The sequence below is a fragment of the Stenella coeruleoalba genome, assembly GCF_951394435.1.
Source record: "Stenella coeruleoalba genome assembly, chromosome: 6".
NCBI lineage: Eukaryota > Metazoa > Chordata > Mammalia > Artiodactyla > Delphinidae > Stenella > Stenella coeruleoalba.
In genome coordinates this window covers 119132536-119157222 of record NC_137151.1, presented here as the reverse complement: position 1 = coordinate 119157222, position 24687 = coordinate 119132536, and the positions used below count along the sequence as shown (strand labels likewise).

Sequence of the window (24687 nt, the reverse complement as noted above, 5' to 3'; positions counted from 1 at the left end):
GTATTATTTAATTTAAAATAATTCTAGAAAGAATGAAAATATGTATACATACAGCCAATTTTCATTATTCACAGATTCCATATTTGTGAAGTCACCCACTCCCTAAAGTTTATTTGCACCCCCCAAATCAGTACTCAGGGCACTTTCATGGTCATTCATGGTGATGCACAGAGCAGTGAAAAATCTGAGTTGCTGGCCGCACCTGTTCGCAGATGAGGTTGAACAAGGCAATGCTCTGTCTCCTTGTTTCAGCTTATTCTGTAAACAAGTTTCCTTTTGCCGACTATTTAGTTCCATGTTTTTCTCACTTTTGTGTTTTCTGTTGGTGATTTTGCTGCTTAAAATGGCCCCCAAACCTAGTGCTGAAGTGCTGTCTAGTGTTCCTAAGACAGTGATGTGACTTATGGAGAAAATCTGTGTGTTAGATAAGCTCCGATCAGGCATGAGTTACAGTGCTGTCGGCTGTGAGTTCAACATTGATGAATCAACGTATATATTAAATTAGGTGTCTTTAAACAGAAACACTCAGAAAACAAAGATATATATTTATTGGTTTACAAAAATGTGACCAGAGGCTCACAGGTACCAAACCCTGTATTTCTCCTGGGAGCAAAGGTACACGATTAGCTATTTTTGTGTTTGGGGTGATTCATGAAACCTATATACCATGAAAAATGAGAACCGGCTGTATATGTATACACATGCACACAATTATTTTCAGAGTTCACCCACTTTTTTCCTTGTTTTTTATTTCATTTATTATACTTTTCAATCTCAGAATTTCTATTTGGTTCTTTTTAAAATATATATATATATATAGTTTTGAAACTTGATGAATGAATGTGGGGTGGGGGTTAGGAAAAAGGGAGGAATCAAACACATTTTCTATACTTTCGGCTCAAGCAACTGAGTAGAATTAGTGCCATTTACTGAGATAAGGGTGAGCGGTGGTGGATGACAGGTTTGGAAGTGAAATAAAGGAATCTGTTTCATGTGTCAAATTTGAGACTCCAAGTGGAAGTTTGGAGTAAGAAGTTGAACTTATGACTTGGAAGTTCAATAGAGGCATCAAAGGAGGTGAAGTATAATTGGCAGTCATTAACATATTGATGGAATTTATAGCTACCAGACTGGATGTAGTCCCTAGGGATGAAATCTCTGGTACATGCCAACATGTAGATATCAGGAAGCCATGAAGGGACCATCACCACCAATAGAACCACTACTATCGAAACTATCATCAACATCACCAACAAATGACCAGGAAGGAGCTATCAGCAAGTAGGAGACTGTGATTCTCCAGAAGACAAGAGAGTGCATCAGGTTCTCCCAGCTTACTCACCTGAGCACAGTGATGCCAAGGCTTGCCAGGTGCTATGAAGCAAGAGGCAACCAATGACCTCCCAGTCAGAAAGACCAGGATCAGGCCACCCTCCGATAAGCTGCACCAGCTCCATCCTCTTGACTGGAGAAACCAGCCTGTTAGGGACAGATCCCTTCAGGTCTAATGCCCAGGCTCCTGGGAAGATGTTTGCCTCCCCATGCACACTGCTCTCCACACCTGCTGCCTACGCCTGCCTCACCCATGAGGTCAGCAGAGCAGCTCATCTATGGTCAATCTGTATAGCCCTCTTGGGGGCCTGTGGTGTAGAGGCAGCCTCACCCTCACAATGAGATCTACAGAGAATCCTCATTAGCCAACAACATTGATTACTACATCACTCTCCATGACAAAGAACTAACTATGAAAAATTACCAACCTTCTAATTGTAGTTTGCTGACATTTCTTTATCCCTCCCTTTATTTTAATGTCTTTTTTTGGCTTTAAGTATACCATCATATATTTGGATTAAACTTTTCACAAACTGATAGAATTAATTTATTCATTTAAATTACTATCCAACACATTCTTGGATGCATCAATATGCAGAAGCTTAACTATTTCTAATGCAGACTCTCTTCTTACCTGCCACACAGCAGGAGGAAGGAATTCCTTTGATGCTAGGAACTTTAACCTGGGGCAAGGACAGACGGAGGAGGAAATCATTCCAAGTGTTTGGGGTATGACACTGGTCTAACCTTGTGGAATTAGTACTTTTCTGTTTCATCATGGTGGAAAAATACGGAGGTTCCCACGTTGCATTTAGCATGTAAGGTTGCTAGATTGTGGGGCTGTGTCAACAAGTATATGTGTCACTGGGAACCATTGTTGTGAACGGACCCTGGGCTATGTTGCAAATGAGACCCTTGACTCTTTGCCTCTGGGTGAAACTCAGAGTTTTTAAGAAAGGGAAGCTCTGGGTTCACTTCTTTCTTCTCTGGAAGCAGGGGTCACTGTGAATTATCCTGCCACATTATAGGACGAGCTATGGGAACTTCATATGCAACCAACAGAATTCTATCCAGTCTTTAGCATGAGCACAAGCTTGGCCAAAGTCTTTCAAAATCTTGGCCTCTCTGCTAAAGCCTTCTATACCTCTGTTTTGTGGGATATCCCAAATCTGGTTTTTCCTTCCATTATGCCAAATTCCCATGCTACACCAGTAATGATGCTCAGTTTTGAAGTCTGTTTGTATATCTTCACCCAAAATGGGTACCATGAAGGAAGACTGGGTTTTAGCAGTCATTAGTATAGATGTGGTCTGATTTTCCAGGAAAGAGAAGTTGTAGAAGTTTGAGAGTGTGAAATGGGTAAATCGAGCCGTGAAAATTGAAGTGGGATGAGGCTCATAGGATGAGGTCTGGTAAATAGAACGCGTATGAAGAAGAGTCCTCAGTATTTGGAGATCAAAGAAAAACTGTATAAAGTATTTTAATGATACTGGTAATAATATTTAGCCTATAAGTAGTAATGCTTATTAAATATAAGATATAGTTTTAAAAAAATATTGTAAACATCCTCACGTAAATGCTGAACAAACCATTCACATTATGTATTTAGGTGAAGGCGAGAAAGGAAATTTGAAAAGAAATGATAAAGATCACAAGCTGATTCAGATTTAGCAACAAGATGGGAGGCTGAAGTAGAAAAATTTATATACATCTTATTTTACTATTTTTAAAATACTTTCCAGGTCCTTTTTTCTCTATTTCTGCCAACACAATCCAACTCTATGGGCCTGCATTTCTTACAAGGCTAACTAATCAAATTCCAGAGACCAGATTTTTAAAATGTAAGTCTTCATAACTAACAGAATTACAGAAAAAGGAGGGAAAGTCCCCTCAAACCATAGCTGTAGAAGGAGAGAGAGCAGTCTGTACCACAAAACTAACATAAAGAATTGATTTGACAGTATTAAATTGAGAAATTTCATAAGAAGATAAGTCTTGTAAAATATGGAGATGTGTCTGTTTGTAACCATTACCAATTTGTTCTGTTCTCTGTAATATAAACTTGTCCTTGAAAGAGTTATTTGAAGGGGTCTTGTGATAACCCCCTCATTTGAAATTATTGCCACTTTTTATGGAGACAATTTCTTCAGAAACTTAATTCTGATTGATTGTCTTGATCATTTGGGGGCCTGGCCATAATATTTTAAGTGACATTTGGATCCTTAAACTATACAGATGCTTGTAAGATTTTATATTGAATCAGAAGAAGATCCTTGGCATTCTGATTTCCTCATATGCAAATGGATAATAAAATGACCATAGATTTCCTATTTAAATAAAGATTTTGAGAGTCTTGTCTCACTTAAATTTATTCCAGCTGTTTTGTAATGGGAAAAAAAGATATTCATAGAGAGAAACAAATGGCTTCGGCATATAAATTTTTTTAAGGTGTATGAAAATTCTTAGTAGAAGAACATTAAATAAGATGTGAATAAATGGGTATAAGTCTTTGTTCTCCCCAAATTAATCTGCAACTTCAACATATTTCTAATTAGAACTTCCAATGAACTTGGGAAGGGAGTGGAGGAATCTTCTTGAGTTAATTTTAAAATTCACCCCCAGTGAATCATCAGTCTGGTGCTATTTCTGAGCTCTCCTTTATCTTTTGCAATTTTCTTGTAAAAGAAAAACTAATATATAGACAAGCGAAGACACTGTGTGATCAAAGTGGTGATTGAAATCATAATGTAATAGTGTAAGGAATATTTTTAAAATTCTCACCTCACATACACACAAATAGGCAAAACTCACAGGGTTTTGGATGTAAATATTAAAAATGATAAGGTACTTCAAATATTCTAGAATCAAATATAGAGCAATATTTTTAAAATCTTCAGCTAGAAGCTGTTGTAAATATGATAGGAAACCAAAGAACTAGAGAGAAAAAAGCTAACAAATTTGATTCCTAAAAATGTATAACTTCTCTAGGACAAAATATTCTATTCTATTAACAAACCTAAAAGAAAAACAACAAATGGGACAAAATGTTAGGAACATATAGAATCAAGATTTAATGTACATGTATATCATATAAAGATTTCTATATTCATTCAGCTTGGTAAGAAAAATACAAATACCACAACATGACTGAGCATTCTATGAAGAAGAAAAACCAATGACCAATAACAAATGGAAAATACTCAACCACACTAAAAATGAAAATAGTACATGTTAAAGCATCCCTTAAAAAGAATTTGTAGTTCAATTTAAAATGTTAAATATTTTAATTTTCTAGGTATGATATAATAATTTTAAGAGGGAAAGTATGCATAGAATTATCCTATTTAGATAAATAAAACTACATTGCAAAATGTGTTAACACATGCATAGAAAAATTCTGGAAAGATATATAACAGTGTTTATAAGAAACATTTTAAAATCAGCATAAAAAGCAATGTGAAGATATGAGCATTTTGAAAAAATAGTTACTTTAAAAGGCACTAATTTTTTGTCTTATTAAAGGTATAGAAAATAATAATAAACTTTAGCATTAAAAAATAGTTGGTTTGTAACATGAAAATCGAGTAAATTCTTATGCACTCTTACTTCTTTTCTCACTGTGTTTTCCCGAAGTAGAATTGCTTCCAATATCCGTGGTATCTAGAAAGTAACAGGTGGTGGTCAGAAACTAAAAATTTTGAAACTGTAAAAAACTGTAAAACTTTGAAAACTCTCTTCACTACTTATGTGCATCAGTTTCCTCATTTATGAAACAGGGATAACAACAGTTATGCTGTTCAGGTTTTTAATTTCTTATGAAGATTAAATGAGATCTTAGTTGCAAAAGCTAATGAGAAATCACTGTATAAATCAGTAACATGCCAGAGAGCATCCTTCAAAACTATATGGTGAGTTCATGAATAGTTGTCTGAGGTCTTTTATTCCTGTCAGGGCAAAGGACCGTTTATTTGTCTTTTGAGGCCTTTCCAAGGTTTTGACAAAGTGGCACTATTATCTACCAGCAGAAGAGCACTTTTATTTCTTTGCTCTACGGTACTGCCATTTTTACCAGTGTATTCTAACGACATCATCCATGTATAATCAACAGGACCCATTCTGTTAAACAGAATTCTTTTCTCCCTGCAGTTCCCCAATGGGTCAGTTCAAGCAAATGAAGAGGGGAATGGGATTCTGACATAGACTGGATGTACTCCTTGTCAAAGTATGTTTAGAGTCAAGTGCATCAGGAACTGGAGCTCTGATTTCAGACTCCTGAAATGCTGCAGCACAGGCCCTGTGACCTTCACCTTCCATAACTGGCCCGCCCCCTGTTGTGAGCTGGTAGGAGTTCTCCTTGAACACCGATCACTTACCACAGCTCCCCCAGGGTCTGTGGTGTCTGCTGAACCACCTCTACCCTGACCTTGGGTGTCCTTACCCATCATGTCAATGCTTGGCTACTTTCAGTCCTTGCTTCTTGGCTTCTAGACACACTTTTTGAAAAACACATGACACGGGAACATTTCTCAAGTCCTTGGAGCTCTGTTCCTAAGTTATGATTTGTAAAGAATTTTCATTTGCACCCCGCCCCTCACTTCTGACCAGCCACCTTTCACGGACTCCTACATCACAGGGTGACTCTACCTCTGAGGTCGCTTTCTCTTTTGTTGCTTCTCACTGTCCTTGTCCCTTCCTTTTAATCTGCCTTTTCTCTTTTCCTCTTTGCCCAAAATATGTATCTTTGTTTTACTATTTTTTCTTTATATGCTTTTCCCATCCATCCATTAATGATGTTTTTATATACATTTGTACTTACTTTTATGTGACATTATTCTTTTCCAGAAATATTATTTATTACATTTATATGTATATACATAATTCAATTATTAAAATAATTTTTATAGATATTCTCATATAAATACTATAAGAAACTAATTTTTACCAGACAAATTCCAAATGTTGGAATACAGAAAGTGGACTTTTTTTCTATTCACTCAACAAGTGTGCTGAGCATCTTTCATGTACCAGGTGCTGAGGTGAGTGATGATGATGCATGAAGAGTGAATGCTTGTCAATCTTATGAGCAACCAGGGGACTGACACTTGATGAGTGAGTACATTGAAACATGGAGAATGTTAGGACACAGATTGTACAGGATACTCTGGGGATGCAGAAGGCAGGAGGAACTCGCAGAGTTTGAGCTGAGGGACCTCTTCTGGAGGAGGTATCATGGAAGCAGTAGTTAACCAGATTAGGAAGAAAGGTGACTAAGATGATAGTCCCACATGGATGGAGAAGCACGTGCAAAGGTCTGGATTCAGCAAATACAAGTAACCAAAAGGAGTTTAGTATGTCTGAACATAGAGTGAGAGAATGAGAGAGAATGGTGGGAATGGAGAAAGAAGCAGGAGCCTCAGGTGTGGAGCTTTGGAGATCACATGAAGAAGAATTAAATTATTCCTAAAGAAAATTAAGTGATATTTGGCTATTATGTAGGAAATCAGCATGAACATAATTGCATTTTTGAAGGAACAATTTAGCTAAATCACTTAGAATGTGTTTGGTGGGAACAGTATGAGAAGGAGGACAAATAAGGAGCCTGTAGACCTAGTTCAAGTGAGAAGTGCTATAGATACGGACGAGAGTGCTGGCATGGAGATGGAAATAAATGGACAGGGTGGAGACATATAAAAGGAATAATTGATAGAGTTAGGTGACAGATAGGGTACATCAATTGAGGAGATGGCTGTGTCATGGATGACTCTGAGAATTTCAACTTGAAAGAATGAGTCAGTTAATAAGTGGTTTAGAGATAGCAAACACTGGAGGAGTAGATGCTTTCTTTAGGGGGCAAGATGATGTGCTCAGTTTTAAAAGTGTTGAGTCTGAGAGACATCTAAGTGGAGAAGTCTAGAACCTTCAGGACCTTAGCCAGAGGCCTTTCTGACACTTGGATAATTGAGTTTGGAAGCTTAGAAGGCAGAGCTGGGCTGGAAATGTGTGTTTAGGAACCATTAGATTGTAGATGGTGATTGAAACCCTAAGAGTACATGAAACCCCTTTGGTGAGGTACCTTGTAATCTGGGTGAGTTACAGGAGCCACTTTGATACCTGGGGACACCTTACCCTGAAAACTCACTGTTAGTGTGAACCACCCCTTGTGCCAATGTTGCTTTTGTCTCATGGTCATCTCAGATCCCACAATTTCTCCATCTCTCTCCTTTCTTTCTTTTACACTGCCCTTTTCTCTCTCTACCACTTTTCTCTCATCTTTTAACCCTTTATCTATGCAGTTATCTCTGTGTCTCATCTTTATTCCTCTCCATTGATTGCTTCCTGTATGTATCTCATTTTGTCTAGTTTTTTATGCTTCTGTCTCTGGATCTAGTTTTACCGTTGAAGTACTCCTCTTTATATTGTCACATCACTTTCTGTTTTCTCTTTGCTTCAGTTTGTTTCTCTTAATCTTATCTTGATCTTTTGGCTTAAAAAACTTACAATCTTTGTGTTTATCTATATTTTCTTCAACCACATTTGGCTTCATCTCACAGTTTACCACTTTCATTGTCACCATCTGCCTGCTTTTTTGACACTGACCACACTATTGACTATTATTACTTCTGCCAGTTCTCTATGAGCTTTCTACATCACAGGACTGTCCATCAGTCACAGACTTTATTATCATGTTTCTGGTGAACTTCCTAGAGGTATCTTGAAAATTATCCATCTTCCTCTACAAAACTTCCCAATCTCATGATATTTGGATCTCATGTCCACTTAGAAAAACTTGACACTTACTCAGATATCTTTTAATTTGAAGAAATTTACTCAGATATCTTTTCAGCCTAATTTTTCAATTATTTCTCCTTGCATTATCCACTTAGCATCACCTCCCTCCACCCAGAAGCTGAGCTCTTCTTTCTCTTTTGGCTCCTTCAAACCTGTTGAAAACAGTCCAAATCTGTGCACAGGCCTGTCTGTATATGAGTATGTGTATTGGTGTGTGCATGTATGGCAATGTTTTGGGGGAGAGATAGGTAAAGAAGGAAGAGCTTTTCCTCTGTGCAGACAGTAAAACAAAGATAACTGAGAACTAGTATCACAATTGGCTTTTCTATCACATGCTAATAGATTGGCATCTCTTCTGAGTCTCTTCCTCTATTTATTTTTAGAGCTTTGAATCCACAGGACATTGAAGGGAAATAAGGAAACAGCAGACTGTAGATGGCAACCAGGAGACAGACTTTGATGTGGTCATGCTGATCAATGTTCGAAGCTCAGATGGGCTGAAGAAAAATACACCTGTCCAACGACTACACCTCATATCCAACAGAGATTTTCTCTGTCTCTTTCAATCTAGCCACACCTTCTCCTCCTCCTTTTCTTCAATTTTCTGCCCATCCGTGAACTTCTCTGTCCCTGATTTCTCTTAACTTCTGTGTTGATTTCTCTCATTTCATCAGTTATACTCTTAATATCTGTTCTTTTTATTTCTCTGTTCATCCTTTTTGGCATTATCCTTCTAGGTGTTCTGTATATCATACAACTTGTTCCATTCCTACCCTCTCTGTTTCTTTATGGTTTTTGCTTTTTCCCTCTCAATCTGAATATATATTTCAAAATCCACACCAATACTGGTGATTATATACCCACCAATATATATACATATATATGTATTTATTATCGTTGCTAAATAAGTCTTCTTGCATCAGGCACTGATACATTCCCCTGTGAATATGCCAGGTCCCTCATATCCCCTCTTTCGACTCTGATCATGTGACACAGCTCTTATCTTCCTGCCGGTTGCATAAAATAGTCACCCTTTCTTACCCTTAGACATTTGTACATCTATTTCCTCATCCTAAAATGAGGAAGCAAGAGTTAGCCTTCCTAAGACTTAGAGATTTTCTGGTAACAGAGTAAGATCTCATTTGCCAAAGGAATTTAAAATATCATGGTACAATCCAACTACAATGTGATGAATATCTGTCACAGACTATACTAAAGTTTGAGAATGGTGGATCTGAAGCTTTTATTTCTGTCTATAATTACACAGAAGGACCAGTTGTCTTTTGAGGCTTTTACGATTACAAATGACATTAATGTCAACCAGTATATCACTATAGAAATCTAGGATCTTAGTGTTAGCAGGCATGACAGTAAGTGTTTAAAAAGAGACCATCATTTTGGTGATTATTTCTGCTATAGGAATATAAAATTACATACATTTAGTGAATGTGAGTCATTCTATTAAACATGAATTTATAATAATTTCCTGCCTCTTTCCATTTTCTAAAATCCGAAAAGTAGTTCCCAGGATTAACTGGATACAAGGTAGTCAAGGTCTCAGAATAAAATGCACCAGGAAACAGTGTCTTTTCATTCCTGACATTCTGCAGGCCAAGGCTTGGCATCCTAATCTTCTTTACCTGACCCATTTCTCAGGAGTGAGGTAGACATTTCCTGAGGCTCATCTTCGTTACTCAATTCTGAAGTGTCACTACTGCTGATCCCTGCAGAAAAAAGTAAAATTCCTTTACAGTCTCAGCCTGTGTCCTAGGACCTATACAGCATGGAGTTCTTTAAAAGGAAACCTGGAAAGGGGAAGCTTATGTAGAAGAGGTAGGAATATTCCTACCACCAGGCCCCCTACGGCTCCATCTGACCTCCTGGTCAAGGTTGCTCCAGGGACCACCCCCAAGGCCGGGACTGGACACAGCTTTGCCATGGAAGGCACTCGCTTTGGTCACTTCTTTACCCTTTCCTCTTGTCTGCACATACTTCTGCTTCCACTTTGTTTCTTATCCAGGGGGACCGTGGAAGCAACATTTTCAAGATGTCAGAGCCTCCATCAGCTGGGCCCTCAGTGAGCACCCCTCCACCCTGGGAACCACTTTATCCTTTTATGTGAGTGAAGAATAAACCTGTACTGCACTTGTGACACTGAACTTCTTGAGGCCTACAAGTAACATCAATTAGCCCAGCTCACCTAATTCAACATGTATAATGTGAATCATCTAAAATGCCAACAAGTTTATCATTTGATTTTAAAGGATATTACCAAAAATTTGAATGAAGCTTTTGTAGCAAAGAAAGATATTTGTTACAGCAAGAGTTTTGATTGTTCTTACGTCTTTTCCTGTTGCTTATGCTGCAAATTGATGTGTTTTCAATATCCCAAGGATCTAGGAAGGAAAGGAAAATACAACCAGTAATCTATATCTAAAAGGTAGTAAATCTTATGACTACTCACACTGTAGACAGGATTTGGACTATAAAGACACAATGATGATCATTTCTGTCTCTTCTGTCTAAAGGAAGTGAGCTCTACCAAATGGAGCAAAGGCCCCCCCAGTCCTTTAGCCCTAATTACAAAGTCAAAGAAGTTTTGAAAGCCAATATTTTTTCACAGGTTTGTACTAACTAGTTTGGCAATGAATCTGGACTTCAGCTGCCGTGAGTCCAATAAAATATTTATCACAGTTGTGAATTCGCACAATTTGCTGCAGGAACACTAATACAGTATATTTGAGAATGAGATTCTGTCCCAGACCCTACTGGAGTGTTTTATAACAAATAGGATATACACCACACTGTCTTTCTAAAATAATAAAACATCATATCTTACCTCTGGCTTTAAAGATTTTGAATAAACGATCATGAATTTTTGCTAAGAGTCCAGGTGGTTAGTTCTGACTCTTCCAATAATTGTCCATATGTGATGTGTAAAGATCCTTAAATGTTTATGTGCTGGAGTTTCCTCATCTGTGAAATGAGGGAACAAGAGTTTTCTGACCTACCTTTTAGGTTGTTGTAAACATAAAATGATACCTTATTTGTGAAGATGTTTTCAAATATCACTATACATGCCAATGTCATGTTGCAGGTAATGCTGGGTTCCTACCTGGCTCTGCCTTTTACTCTCCATGTGAGTTCATAAAAGACCCTCAAACATTACCAACTCCAGTTTCGTCATCTATAAACCTGGGATAACCTGGTTACCCTAACTCCCTGTTAAGGTTTTTGTAAAAACAAAGGGAAGCTTTATTTATAAAAACCCTATGAGAAATCACCATGTAAGCCAATGATTTAGCTATAATTGGGGTTTGAGGGTATTTGGTCTTAAGCTATTTTTCCATCAATAATTTAATAGAAGCACAAATTATTCTGTGAAGTCTTTCTAAGGTGGGGACTAATGACAATATTAACAACATATAGAGGAATGCTGTGCTTTGTATGCTCCATAGAATGAAAGCATGCTGAGGAAGAAGTACACTATTTCCACTCTTTAGCATTAATAGATACGATAGTGTGTAGTAAAAGGTAGAATTTTACTAGCATATTTTTGCTACATCTTCAATATATCAATTGACTGGGCTGATCCAGTTAAACAACAGTTTCTGTACAATGCCTTCTTGCCTCCTTCCACTTCCCAACAGGGCCAGAAAAGTTAAATGTGGAAAATGATATCCTAGAATGAATCAAATCAAGGCATGTGGAGAATGCTCAGAATAAGATTCACCAGGAAAACAGAGCTCTGGGTTTACACTCGGGATATTTGCTGTCCATGGCTGCAATCCTTATCTTCCTACATGAGCCATCTGGGATCATGAGCAGGTGGCTTCTCTGGCCCCTCCTCCCTCACTTGGTTCTAAAAAGTCAAGGTTATTGGTCACTGCACAAAGGAACAGGATTCTCGAGGGGTTTGGACGTGTGGCCAAGGAACCCATTCAGCAGGAATTTCCCTCGTGAGAAAACTTGCAGAAGTCTTGAAAAGCCATGCGAGGCATGGCCTGCACCCAGGCCACTCTGGGCTGCCTTTCTAAGTCATCTGCTGTGTAGGTTAGTGATGTTCCATTCCCTGTTCCCAGAGCAGAGACAATTCAAATGCAAGGGGCAACTTTGCTCTGCTTGAACCTTACCCTCCTTCCCTTCTCTCTCTTCTACTTCTGACCCCTTCTGTTGTCTTTTCAAGCTTCCTTCATCTGCTGTTTCTCATGTAGGGTACCTTGGAGACCTTGTGTTCAGGACCTTGTGTGAGCCTACTCTCCTCACCTCCTCCCACCCCCTGCCAACCTGGTGCCCTCCTGAACTATTTGCAAGCCTGGGAAATAATTTTCTCATGTGTCTGAGCCGTAGATGTGTTTTAGGACTATCTTCTAGAGCAGTCTTCCTACCAGTACTAAGACAAAAGTGTTCCCTAAAAACTGCAACAAATCTACATTTTACTTTGATAGATCTAGTGAGCAATTAGATTGAGTGTATTATTTAAAATATTGCTCTTTTGTAGCACCAAGATCAGGTAACATTCTATTTCTTCTTAGGACTGTTCCTAGTGTGTTTCCATAAATAGGTATGTTTCTGATATTGTCTAGGTCTGAAAAGTAGAAAGGGACAAAAATTCACCAACTGTACACTACAGAGACACAGATCTTATGCAACTCAGGCTACCCATAGGATTGAGGAAATAACATTTTGATAATCATTTCGAGCTTCAATTTTACAAGAAAATAATGCAGAATCCAGGACGCTAGCCTTGTTATTCCCTTCAGTCTCCCATGAGACTTTGTAGAGAACTTGAAACATTTATGTGATTGTGTTTCCTCATCTAAAAGCAAGGGTTACAATGTCCATCCTGCTTAGCCCTTAAGGTTGTCGTAAGATATTTTTTGCAAAGGTCCTTTGAAAAATCACTGTATATGCCATGACTTGTTGAAGAATTCTGTCAAAAACAATCCTTTGGGTTTCAGAATGCCTTATATGAAGTCTTTATTTCTGCTAACACTAGGTAGCTGGACAAGTTATGACATGATTCAAGTTTGTGATCAGATGATAATATGACCTTCCAGTAAAGGAATACAGCCCACCCTTGAACAATATGGGTTTGAACTGCACAGGTCCACTTAAACTCAGATTTTTTCCATACTAAATACTACAGCAGGACTTCCCTGGTGGCGCGGTGGTGGAGAATCTGCCTGCCAATGCAGGGGACAAGGGTCCGATCCCTGGTCTGGGAAGATCCCACATGCTGCAGAGCAACTAAGCCCGTGTGCCACAACTACTGAGCCTTCCGCACCACAACTAGTGAAGCCCATGCACCTAGAGCCCGTGCTCCACAACTAGAGAAAGCCCCTGCTCAGCAACGAAGACCCAACACAGCCAAAAAAAAAAAAAAGAAATTAAATACTATAGCACTAAATGATCCACAGTTGGTGGAATTCATGGATGCCACCTGCGTGTATGGAGGGCTGACTCTTAAGTTATAGGCAGATGTTTGACTGCACTGGAGGTTGGTGCCCTTAACCCACGCATTGCCAACCGTATTTAGCTTTCTGTTCTTTGTAGAAATCACTGCATAAATCCACCACTTCATAGGCATAGCAACTAGTAGGTTTTTTTTTTTTTTGGCTGCGCGCAGGCTTTCTCTAGTTGCGACGAGTGGGGGCTATTCTTTGTTGCGGTGCACGGGCCTCTCATCACGGTGGCTTCTCTTGCTGTGGAGCACGGGATCTAGGCACATGGGCTCAGTAGTTGTGGCACGTGGGCTCAGTAGTTGTGGCATGCGGGCTCTAGAGCGCAGGCTCAGCAGCTGTGGCGCACGGGCTTAGTTACTCCGTGGCATGTGGGATCTTCCCAGACCAGGGCTCAAACCCGTGTCCCCTGAATTGGCAGGCGGATTCTTAACCACTGTGCCACCAGGGAAGCCCACAGCTAGTAGTTTTTAAACACACTCATTACTTTGCTGGCCTATTTCTACTATATAATCAATACAGGGTATGTATATTTATTAATGGGACCCAATAGTTAATAGGCCTCATCCTCAGATATAGATTTCATATCTCTCTGCATTTCCCATAAAAGTCCAGTAAAATAAAGACAGAGAATAGGATTCCAGAGTAAACTGGAACCATGCTACAGAAGGGGCTCAGAATAAGATGCTCAGGAAACAGTGACTCTAGTTCAGGTTCCTGCAGCCTAGGCCTGGCTCTCCCACTTCCTTACCAGACGCCTTTCTCAGTGCTGATGTGGAGGGTTCTGGGGACATGTCTCCATCACTGGATTCTGCGGAGTCCTCACTGCTGATCACTGCACAGAGGAACAAAACCACTTAGGATCTCAGGGTGGAGCCCACACAGCAGGAAACCTCAGAATGAGAGCACTAGGAAGATCTAGAAGCTAGGTTAACTCAAGGCACCGTGACCTGTGCTTGAATGTGTGTGACCTGCAGGTTTCTCCAGGTCCTGCACAAAACGTGATGATATTCACAGAGGGCAGCTTTGCCCATTCTGCCAACACTCTTCTTCCCTCACCCTCATTCTACCTCTTACCACCACCCTCAATCTACCTCTGACCCTCTACTTCATTCTACCTCTTTCTTTCATTCTTATTTTATTTCTTTACCTTCCTCTTGGCTTGGCCAATTTTCCCTACTTATGCCTCTCTTTCTGGGGATGGTATCTCTTTATACCTCGCTTTGTCTTCATGTGTTTCTTTTCCATCTCCTCTCTTGAATACCTTGGGTCTCTGATTTTTTCCCTTTTCTTTATCTTGTACCCCCATACTTTCCTCTCTTGCCTTAGAAATTGTCTCTTGGACATCAATACTTATTATTTACCCCTTTTGTCTTTTGCTATTTTTCCAGTTCCTGGGGAATCTCTTCTGCTAAACTCACTGCACAGGGCACTGGTTCCCTCCCCTTCCTGCCTCTGTCCGTGGCCACCAGCCTCTGACCTGCCCCAGCCTCTTGCCCTGTTCCTGTGATTCCTGCTCCACACTGTGTCAGCCTTACCTATTACATCAGGTGCCTGGTTACAGTCAGTCCTTGCTTGGGTTTGCCCTTCAACTTCGGGGTTAAAAAATGGCTTTTCCTTCTTTATATCCTCCAGAAGGACAGAACAGGAATTGATTTGAAATCCATGGCTGGGTAGCGTTGCTTCTGGATCAACTTGTAATGAATGAAGAATTTTAATTTGGCACTCCAAAAGGTAGTAAGCACTGTTCATTAGCATTAACAGCCTTCTCCTTGTAATTCCACTGCAGGAGGGAGGCTTCACCCCGACCCTTCTCCTTGCTGCTGTTCAACTCTGTCCCTTTCTTTGTGTCTCTCTCAATTCTCAGGTTTGTTTTTACTTTCTTTTCACTTACTTTTCTCATCTTTTGATGATTTTTCGCTTTTCAAAAATAAAAATCACAATTGCAGTATAACCCATAGATAAAAATGCATAAATCATAAATTTTGAATTATCACAGAACAAGCATATCTGGGTAACCATCACTTTGGTCAAGTAATAGGAGATTACTAACACTCCAGAAACCTCTTAGAGATGCCCCACTAACTGTCCAGATGTATCTTGCTCAAGTTAACCACCACTTTGACACTTTTAATACCATAGATGATTGATTTTACTAGTTCAAAATTTATACAAATTTATATAAGTGGAATCATTCACTCTTGCTCTCTCTCTGTGTCCCTCTGGCTTTCCAGGGGCAGGGGTGGATTTGGCTTCTTTAGTCAACATGTGTGTGATAGTCATCTGTATCCATTTCATATATTTATCTTCACCACTATATAATATTCCTTTATAGAAATTATCCATTAAAAAATAAAACCATAAAATACCCATTTTTGCTGGCTCAAGCTCTAGAATACTATGAATAATGCTATGATGAACATTCTTTTGTATGTGTTTTGATGAAGATAATATGCATTTCTGTTGATCTGTTGAGGAATGTAATTGCTGAGTCATAGGCTATGTGTAAAGTTAGGATTGACAGAAGTGACAAAACCATGGTTGGCTTAATCCACTAAGTTTTGGGACTATTTTTTTATACAGCAATAGATAACTGATACAGCTTCCAAATAGAGATGTCCATCAGATCTTTGAATACAGATCTTCAAGCACTTGGAGGAATGAGTCTAGAGATAGGTCTGGCTGGAGATGTACATCTAGGAATCAATAGATGATGGATGGTACTGAAACCATGGGGAGGGTGAGATGCCTGAGGAGAGGACTATTTTTATCTGAGGGGGTTACAGGGCTATTTTGATCATTGCAGATACCTTACCCTTCTCAATGGTATTAGGAACAGTCCCTTGTGTCTTCTTTTCTGATGACTGTCTCCTCAAATGGGGCAATGTCTTGATTTGTCTCCTCTCTCTGTTTGGCCCACTCTCTACCAATTTTTAATTAATTGTCCTTTAAGTTATTCTCCTTGTGCCTCTCCTACCCCCATTTTTCTATTTATTGGTATTCTTTTTCATCTGTATCTTTCTCTATTCATCTCTTTTCCTCTACATTTGTAATCACTGTCCCCAGGGTCCAGCAGGGTCTAGGACCAGGCAAAGGAGGTGCCTGGGGCACACAAATGTGCCAAGGGTAAGATAATCCTTATATGTGCCCCAGGGTCTCACCCTAGACCTGACCCTGCTGTCCCGTACCTGCTTTTTCAATGCATCCATTCTCCGTTACGTTTCCTACTTTCTCCTACTCTATCCCTGTTTCTTAATTATTATTATGACCTGCGTATGTCTCCTCTATATCAATTTTGTCTTTCTATATATTTTCCTCATTTAAGCATTCAAATCATCACCAAAGTTCTCCCTGTGTGCCACTGTCCAACAAACCACATCCCTCTACCTGCCACTTCCTTCTAAAAGGCCCTTCACCTGGGCTTCCTTACTTGCAAATCTGACCTGCAACATCTTACGTGATTTACATGTTTCTGTTATAACCTCTGAAAAGGAAGTTGCAACTTATTTCTTTTCATCACCTCCACAACATGGCATTATTTTGATTCCATGTCAATTTATCTAAAATCTATCTCACTCTTGTACTTTGTTATTTGGTGCTCCACAGTCCACCTTTTCCTATTCTTCCTCTTTGCATTCTCTTCCCAGGGACACCCCATCCACTAAAGAGCTCAGCTCTCCTTCTCCCTCGCAACTTACACCTGCTAAAATCAGCCAGAGGTTGTGGAGAAGGCTGTGTGTCTTGGACAGTGTTAGGATTGGGAAGGGGTGTATTGGTATGAGAGAACAAAGGAGAGCTTTTACTCTCATAGAAAAACAAAGATGTAATTAGAAAATTGGTAAGTAATTACTTTCTTCCTCATAAGGCAATGGGCTGGGTGTCTCTTTTCTTGTATCACCATTATTTGATTGGATAGGTACTTGTTCACAGGACTCTGAAGATAAAAAAGACCACAGAGACTTGCTTTGCCCTGTTTCCATTTTCTTGCATTTCATCCGACTTCTCTTTCCTTCTTATGTTTCTACTTATAGCCTGTCTGCGTATATTGCCACCTTCACCCCGTGAAAGTACCATGTTTCATTGATTCTGGAGCCGATCTCTCCCTGACTTGTTCGACTTTTGTTTCTGTCTCTCTTCCCCGGTGGGGCTCTGCAACTCTTCGCCTTCTGTCTCTTAGTTTTTCCTTTCTCACTTTCTTCCTCCACGTCTCTCCCATCAATATATCAGGCCCCATTCCTGCCCTCTGTGTATCTGTGTGATTTTCCCCTTCTTTGTTAATAGATGTCTCCTTGAGTGGTGCATTACTTCCTTCTCTGCCACTAGTCAGGACCTCTTGGCCATTCCACACTCACGCAAACCCAGCCAGTCTTACCTGCTGGTTCAGACCCTTGGGCACCTTGTTCATTTGCTTGTTGGATTTCTAGTGCATCGATTGGGTCACTGGTTGTATCTTGCCTCGTTGCATTTATCTGTTCTGTTTCACCGAGGTGATCCAAGAGTGCATTTTCAGGTGAGGTCGTACCTAAATCATGTTTTGATTCATCATACTTTGTTTTCCTCTGGCATCAGTCAGCGTCCAACAGGAAAATACAAACATTTTTAAGCTTTTAAAGCAGAGGAAATTTAATCCAGGGATTGGTTACTTGGTGAATGGAAGAGCAGAGAAGATCAAGTGGAAGAATGCAGCAACCTGAAGCACAGTCAACAGAAAGCTATGGGAGGGACGGGGGGTGGGCTCATGGGCTGAGGTCACTGGGTAGGCAGAAGCTGGACCGTGGCTGGCCTGCCTGGTGGAAGGTGGAGTCAAGGCTGTGATGCAGCCACTCCTAGAATTGCCACTGGAGATAGTGGTGGGGCAACACCTGGCTTCTCCCTTATTCCCACTCTCTTACTAGTGTCTCCCACGTTAGGAGCCCAGCGGGGAGCCAGAAGCAAGGGGAGCTGGCAAGCAAGTCCGCAGGGGCCAGTGGCCAGAGAGCAAGGGCAGAGCAGGGGAGGGTAAGGAATGAGGCCCTGGGTAAACCACCCAGGACCGGCACACACGCCCTTCCCCCATGGCAAACCTTCTCTGCTCATTATTGATTCCATCTACCCATCCCACTCTGTTCCCACCGGCCTCAATAATGTATGAATACATAGACATATTTTTCAGTGCAGTGTGGATTTTTCTCATTTAGTGCTTTTCTAAACAAAGTAATTTACGTAAAGCATGATTTAAAATTATTTCCCAAGGTTTTAATACAGAACGTGGGTCCTGGTGCATGCTTTGTGCCACATCCTGGTGGGCATGAGACACAGCCCTTCCTGTCCCTGTGCATGTCACAGCCCGCCGTACTTGTTGGGTCACACTCTTGGACACACTTATCGGTGGCCTGTCGTGTATCATTTGGGTCCTAGGTTGAAGTTTCTCTCTTCATTGCTCGCCATCACTGAGATGCTCTGGGATTCCACTTCCTGGCAGGGTTGGCCCCAGACCACACTGTGAGTTTTAAAGAATTTCATTGCCTCCTCCCTCCACTCCCCCCCACCCCCCGCCACACACACACATGTAGAATCCCTTCTCTCTGCTCCTTACTCGTCGCAGTGCCATCCACTCACCCCTTCCTGTTCCCACCAGCTGTACGAATAGATGAATGGCTAATATGTATTCATACATTTTGGGGTATTTTAAAATGTTAACTTTCTGAATAAGTGTGATTTGGTAAAAGTATAACTGTGTTTTCAGAAATCACTCTGAAAGTTTTTTCTTTTCTAAAAATGTATTACTAATTTAGAACATTCTTTCTTAAATAACACATCCCGACTGGAAGCTACATAATAAGAGCCTTTCATATTGTGGGAAGTTCCCTGAGCCTCTTCTATGTCCCTTAATTCCTAAGGAGAGTCATGGAATAAAGATTTATAATTTATTATAGACTAGTGTGCTCTAAGCATGGGGAAACTATGACCCTCAATTTATCTTCCTGGGCCAGAAGTTGGTATTGCTTTTATCACTGCTCTTCCAGCCTGGGGAATCAGTAAATCCAACGGACATCTGTGAGAGAAGAAAATCCCAAAGTTTACTATAATGGTTAAAAGCTTAGACTCTGGCACCAGATATAAATAATGATGATAATTAAATGTAGTAATAATAACAAATGCACGGAACACTGATGAACCCCCAGGCATGATTGTAAGTGCTTTACATGATATGACTTGTTTAAAATCCAGCACCCTCTGAAGTAGGTACTATTATCATGTCCTTTTTAAAGATGTTGAAACTGAGGGACAAAAAGAGGTAGTCACTTCCCTGAGATCGCGAGGTAGAATTTGAAGCTAGGCCATGGGCACCTGAATTCCTGCTGTGACGCTATTCACAGCAGAGTTCAATCCCAATTCTCAGTTGGGTGACCTTGTGCAAATAACCAAACTCTCTAAGCTGATACTTTTTCCTCTGAAAAACAAGGGTAATATATACCTCATTTTCAGGTTTGAGGGAAGATGAAATAAACTATTAGCTGCATCAATATACAGTATATTGTGATCGGAAAAATCAAATCATTATGATTAATGTTTTAGATTAACAATATATTTTTTTGTACCAGTATTTTTTACTCAGGATCAAACACATGCTGAATACCTAGTATCAGTCATTCTGGGTAATGCATTTGCATCATTGTTCCATTTCATAGCCTCATGACAGATAGGTATGATGATCCCTACATTACAAATGAGAACACTGAGACTCAGGGAAATAATAATATTTTAAATAATAACACTATTAAGAGTGTTATGGGCTAATGGAGGTCAAGCGCTGTAAGCAGTGGTTATTAGTTGCTAAAGTACCAAAGGTTTCTTTCGGATGCCTTCCTGGTGTTTGGAGGGCAGCTCCTGGCCTCTGCTCCAGGGATGGAGGGAGAGGGTTTGCACGGGAGGCAATTGGTGTCCATGGCCCTGGGTGAGGGACCCGGCAGGGGAGGTACCCTGTCCCCTGAGGAACGCTCATCACCTGCTCCCCCGCCACTGTGGCTGCAGCACTGACCACTGCTGCACATGACATCAAAGCACTGAGGTCGCTGCCTGATCAAGCAGGACAGAGCAGAAAACTGTGAAGCCAGGCACCTGGGCAAAAGGTCCAGGCCCAGAGCCTTCAGGGACTGGCAGCAAGTGCGTTTAAGGAGCGTGGAAGGAGCCACCCTCCCAGGCAACCCAGAGTACGAAGACTCTGTTATCTAAATCCTCGGAGAAATTGCAGATGCAAAGACTGACAATTTTTTGTTACAAAGCAGCAGCCACTCCGCCCCCAAAACAATCCAGAATGGGACACAAGCAGCAAAGGATCATAGAACAGAGTCAAGAACAGACCATCATAAGATGAGGACTCTCTGCAACACCAAGTCCGGCCTTGACAGGAGTTTTCCCAAGTCCGTAGGGGGGAAAATTAAAAGTTTATCTCAGATATTGAAGTATGGGCTGTGCCAACCTCCCCTAATCCCTTTTTTATAGGTAAGAAGTTTAAGAGCCCCTGCAGATATCAATACAGAGACCATCTGGACCTGGTGGATCTCATCCAACTCTTGTAGTCAAACTCCAGTCCATAGACTGGAAGACAGGTCAGCGGCACCCTGGCTGAGAGCGCCTCGGCCAGGCCATCTCCCTGGGTGACCTCCACCAGCCATTCAGTAACTAGTGATGGCTTATCTTGACTCCCACGGTCATAGTGAGCTTGCCTGTGTCCCCAGAGCTGCCCCTGACTGGTGGCCTTCCCTTACTTCCTGCAAAGTCCTGCTGCCTCTTCCCCACTCCCTCTTACTCCACTCCCTCCCTGTGCAGGTCTTGTTGGCCTTTCCATGAGGATTCAGTGTCTGATTCTCCACTTTCTCCAGCCCTTGGGATTCTTTTTCAGTATCTTTCCCTCTTTATATGTTTCCCTATTTTTTTTTTTTCATGGTTCTGTCTTTTCCATTAGGTTACCAGGTAGTATCCAGGGTTGCAAACACAGGCTCTGGGTTCAGAATGCCTGGGTCCATCCTTGCTCATTGACCCCAGGACGACTATTTACATGGTCTATCTAGATTTCAGCTTCCTTATCTGCAAAATGGGCACATAAGTGATAACATCATCCAATGGCACTAATCCCACAACTGCCAGAATAAATGTTCAATCAAGTGAGCTGTTAATAACTTGGTTGTTTTTGTTGTGTCTCTGACCCCTTTCTCCTTTCATTTCTTCTTTTTCTTCCTCTCTGTCTCTCAAATACCCACATCCTCTCCTCCACGTCTCTACCACTTCCTCGCTTCTGTCTCTGTATGACTGCCTTTCTCCTTAAACATTCCTGCTCTTGAACAATATCCCCCATGTTTAAATCGGTCCCTTCTTCTGCTATCATCAAGGGTCTCCTCTTTGACGTTGACCTTGGGCCCATAGTCCTTAGCCCTTCACACCTTTACACTGATCTTCTCCTACAGGAGTCTTTCTAAATCACAATTACTTCCAGGTAGTCATTCTCTTTAAATCTGGTTACTGACACCCTGGGTTCCTCTTCCTTTGTCTTGGTATTTGGGCCAACAATCTCTTGTCACAGCTACTTCTCCAGGACTCAGCCTCTCGTTCGATGCTCATATAGACATCCCTCGCCACCTTCTCCATGGTCCTTCAATATTTCTTCCTTGATTCTCAGTGTTTGCTCAGGACTCGGACTCCCACCTCCCCTTCTCCTTTTCCTCTTAGCAGATGAGAATCGCTTTTGTATTTGTCTCAATTACCTTGCTCAAGGCTTAGTGGGAGAGTAGGCCTCTCCTCCCTCTCTTCTTCATCGCTTTCTTCATGATTAATTTTCTCCTGGATTGCTGAAGAGAGGGACAGAGAAGAAGACAATTAGAGATCTCCACCAGAGACCAGGAACACCATCTCAAAATTACAAATTTAGAAATTCCTAGCCCTCGGGTCACTCAGAGCTCAGCGGGTCCCAATCTTCATGGTAAAGTTCCCCCATCATCCTTGGACAGAATAGAAGCCCCAGCAAGGGAACTGCTATGTTCCACACCCAGAACTGAGCCACTTGTATGTAAGGATAAAGGAGTCGTGGAAACATCCTGATCCTGTCAGTTATGTAAAATAAACCTCACATCGTGGGGAAAGCACATGTCAAGATAAATAAGGAAAGTGAAATGTGTTTACTGAACTGTTCAAACTGTAAGGAAGAAACAGAGACTTCCTCTGGAGAAGGGGTAGGATCCTAGAGAGATCTGTGTGTATAAAAGGGAAAGCCCAAGAGCTATAAAGATGGGACTAGGGACTTCCCTGGTGGTCCAGTGGTTAAGACTTTGAGCTCCCAATGCAGGGGGCCCAGGTTCCCATCCCCGGTCAGGGAACTAGATCCGCATGCCACAACTAAGAACCTGCATTCTGCAACTAAAAGAGCCCGCGTGCTGCCTCAAAGATCCAGCGTGCCGCAACTAAGATCTGGTGCAGCCAAATAAATAAATATTAAAAAGAAATAAAAATAAAGATGGGACTAGATAAGACGAGGGTTGGGCTTAATTGTGCTGGGGAGGATGAGCGGTTCCAAAAGAGACCAAGCAGAGGGGCTGACATGTGTGGTGGGGTTACTAGACAGGGTTCCCATAGTGGTCCAGATCCCACAAAGGACACTCTGAAGCCGCAAGCAGGGGCAGCACTGCAGGACGTCCCCACGACTCCAGGACCAGGGACCCAGGAGGCTGCCCCAACGAGGAGAGGCCAGGACACCAGCCCAGGGCCCCTGCAGCTAGGTGACCCAGCAAGCGTAGGAGGAAGGAAATAAACCAGGGAGCCTAGCGGGTGGGTCCCTGCCAGGAGTCCGGGGAGGAGACACCAGGGGAGGCAGTGGAGCCCGGGCTGCCCCAGAGCTGATGGCAGGAGCACCTCCTGGGACAGTGCCTTCGAGGGGGTGAGATGGACAGGACTGTGAGAGCCATGGCTGCTTTGTCTTCCCCAGGACACGGGCTTCAAGCCTCAGCAAAACCAGGCGGAAGGTGCGAGGAGAACAATGGCCCAAAGTCCAGAAGAGTTGAAGGAGGGCTGTGGGCAGGCCTTGGGGGCTTCAGCACATGAGATGGAGGTGGGGACCTGGCAATAGGAGAGATGTCACGCCCTGGTCACAGTCCCCAGCCTCTAGCTTTGGCCACTGACCCGAGCTCTCAGGGACAGCAGAGTCCAGGAGGCGGCGGCAGCAACCTCCTCTAGGGGCAGGTGGATGGCAGCCAGTGTAGGTGCGAGTCGCCCCAGCATTTAAAAAGCATAAATTATGCCTTCTCAGGAAAAAGTCAAGATTTAGTTTTTTTTTTTTTTTTTTTTTTTTTTGGTATGCGGGCCTCTCACTGTTGTGGCCTCTCCCGTTGCGGAGCACAGGCTCCGGACGCGCAGGCTCAGCGGCCATGGCTCACGGGCCCAGCCGCTCCGCGGCACGTGGGATCCTCCCGGACCGGGGGACGAACCCGTGTCCCCTGCATCGGCAGGCGGACTCTCAACCACTGCGCCACCAGGGAAGCCCCAAGATTTAGTTTTGTATAGTACCAAAAATAGTTCCTGGAAGAGAAGAGCTTTTGTGATTATTTGAGGAGAAAAAGTGAAAAACCAGTTTTCCTTCAAGGGCAGATTTGATATTGAGTCAGCTTTCTTGCTCATTACTCTGGAAATCTGGCGAAACTGGCCTTTCTTCTGTGTTACTAAGCCAACCCTGGGTTTAGGGCTTAAAATGACCTGTGACTGGTAAATTACATGTGGATTGGGATCTATGGACTATTCTCGGGTCTTCCTTCAATGCGGTGATTCTTGTAACTCAGCTTGTCCCTCTAGGGGTCCCTAAAAGTTATGATTCTGGAGTTTTGGGGATACTGACTCCCATTGATCTGGTGTTGCCAAGCCAGGATAGATCCTGCACCCACAGCTAAGCTTGAGATGGGTAGTAGTGAACTCAGTGGACTGCTGTGTAGACCACCGCTGCCCTGTCATTTGTCCTTCTATCTAAATTGGATGCCACTGTGGCTCTGGTTGTCCTGTGAGTTGTCCTGTGAGTCTAAATGCCTAGTTAAGCAGAGCTCCAGGTTGGTGTTGTACTGTAGCCATTATAACATGAGCTTCA

At 41.8% G+C, this 24687-nt stretch overlaps 1 protein-coding gene across 4 annotated transcripts in view; it reads right to left on the bottom strand.

Moving 5' to 3' along the window:
- The window catches only part of SP100 (SP100 nuclear antigen), an 88228-nt gene that overhangs the window by 25390 nt on the left and 38151 nt on the right, over positions 1 to 24687 (bottom strand). The window contains exons 4-11 of one of the 4 annotated variants that reach the window (XM_079924556.1): positions 22328 to 22411; positions 17956 to 18105; positions 17434 to 17517; positions 15122 to 15268; positions 14335 to 14418; positions 10464 to 10517; positions 9762 to 9845; positions 4939 to 4992 (exon numbers count right to left, since the gene is read on the bottom strand). In XM_079924556.1, coding sequence (XP_079780682.1) covers positions 4939 to 4992; positions 9762 to 9845; positions 10464 to 10517; positions 14335 to 14418; positions 15122 to 15268; positions 17434 to 17517; positions 17956 to 18105; positions 22328 to 22411 — 741 coding nt within the window. Of the gene's footprint in view, positions 1 to 4938; positions 4993 to 9761; positions 9846 to 10463; positions 10518 to 14334; positions 14419 to 15121; positions 15278 to 17433; positions 17518 to 17955; positions 18106 to 22327; positions 22412 to 24687 lie in introns of all 4 variants that reach the window. The other 3 variants (XM_079924557.1, XM_079924558.1, XM_079924559.1) reach the window with 3 other exon arrangements.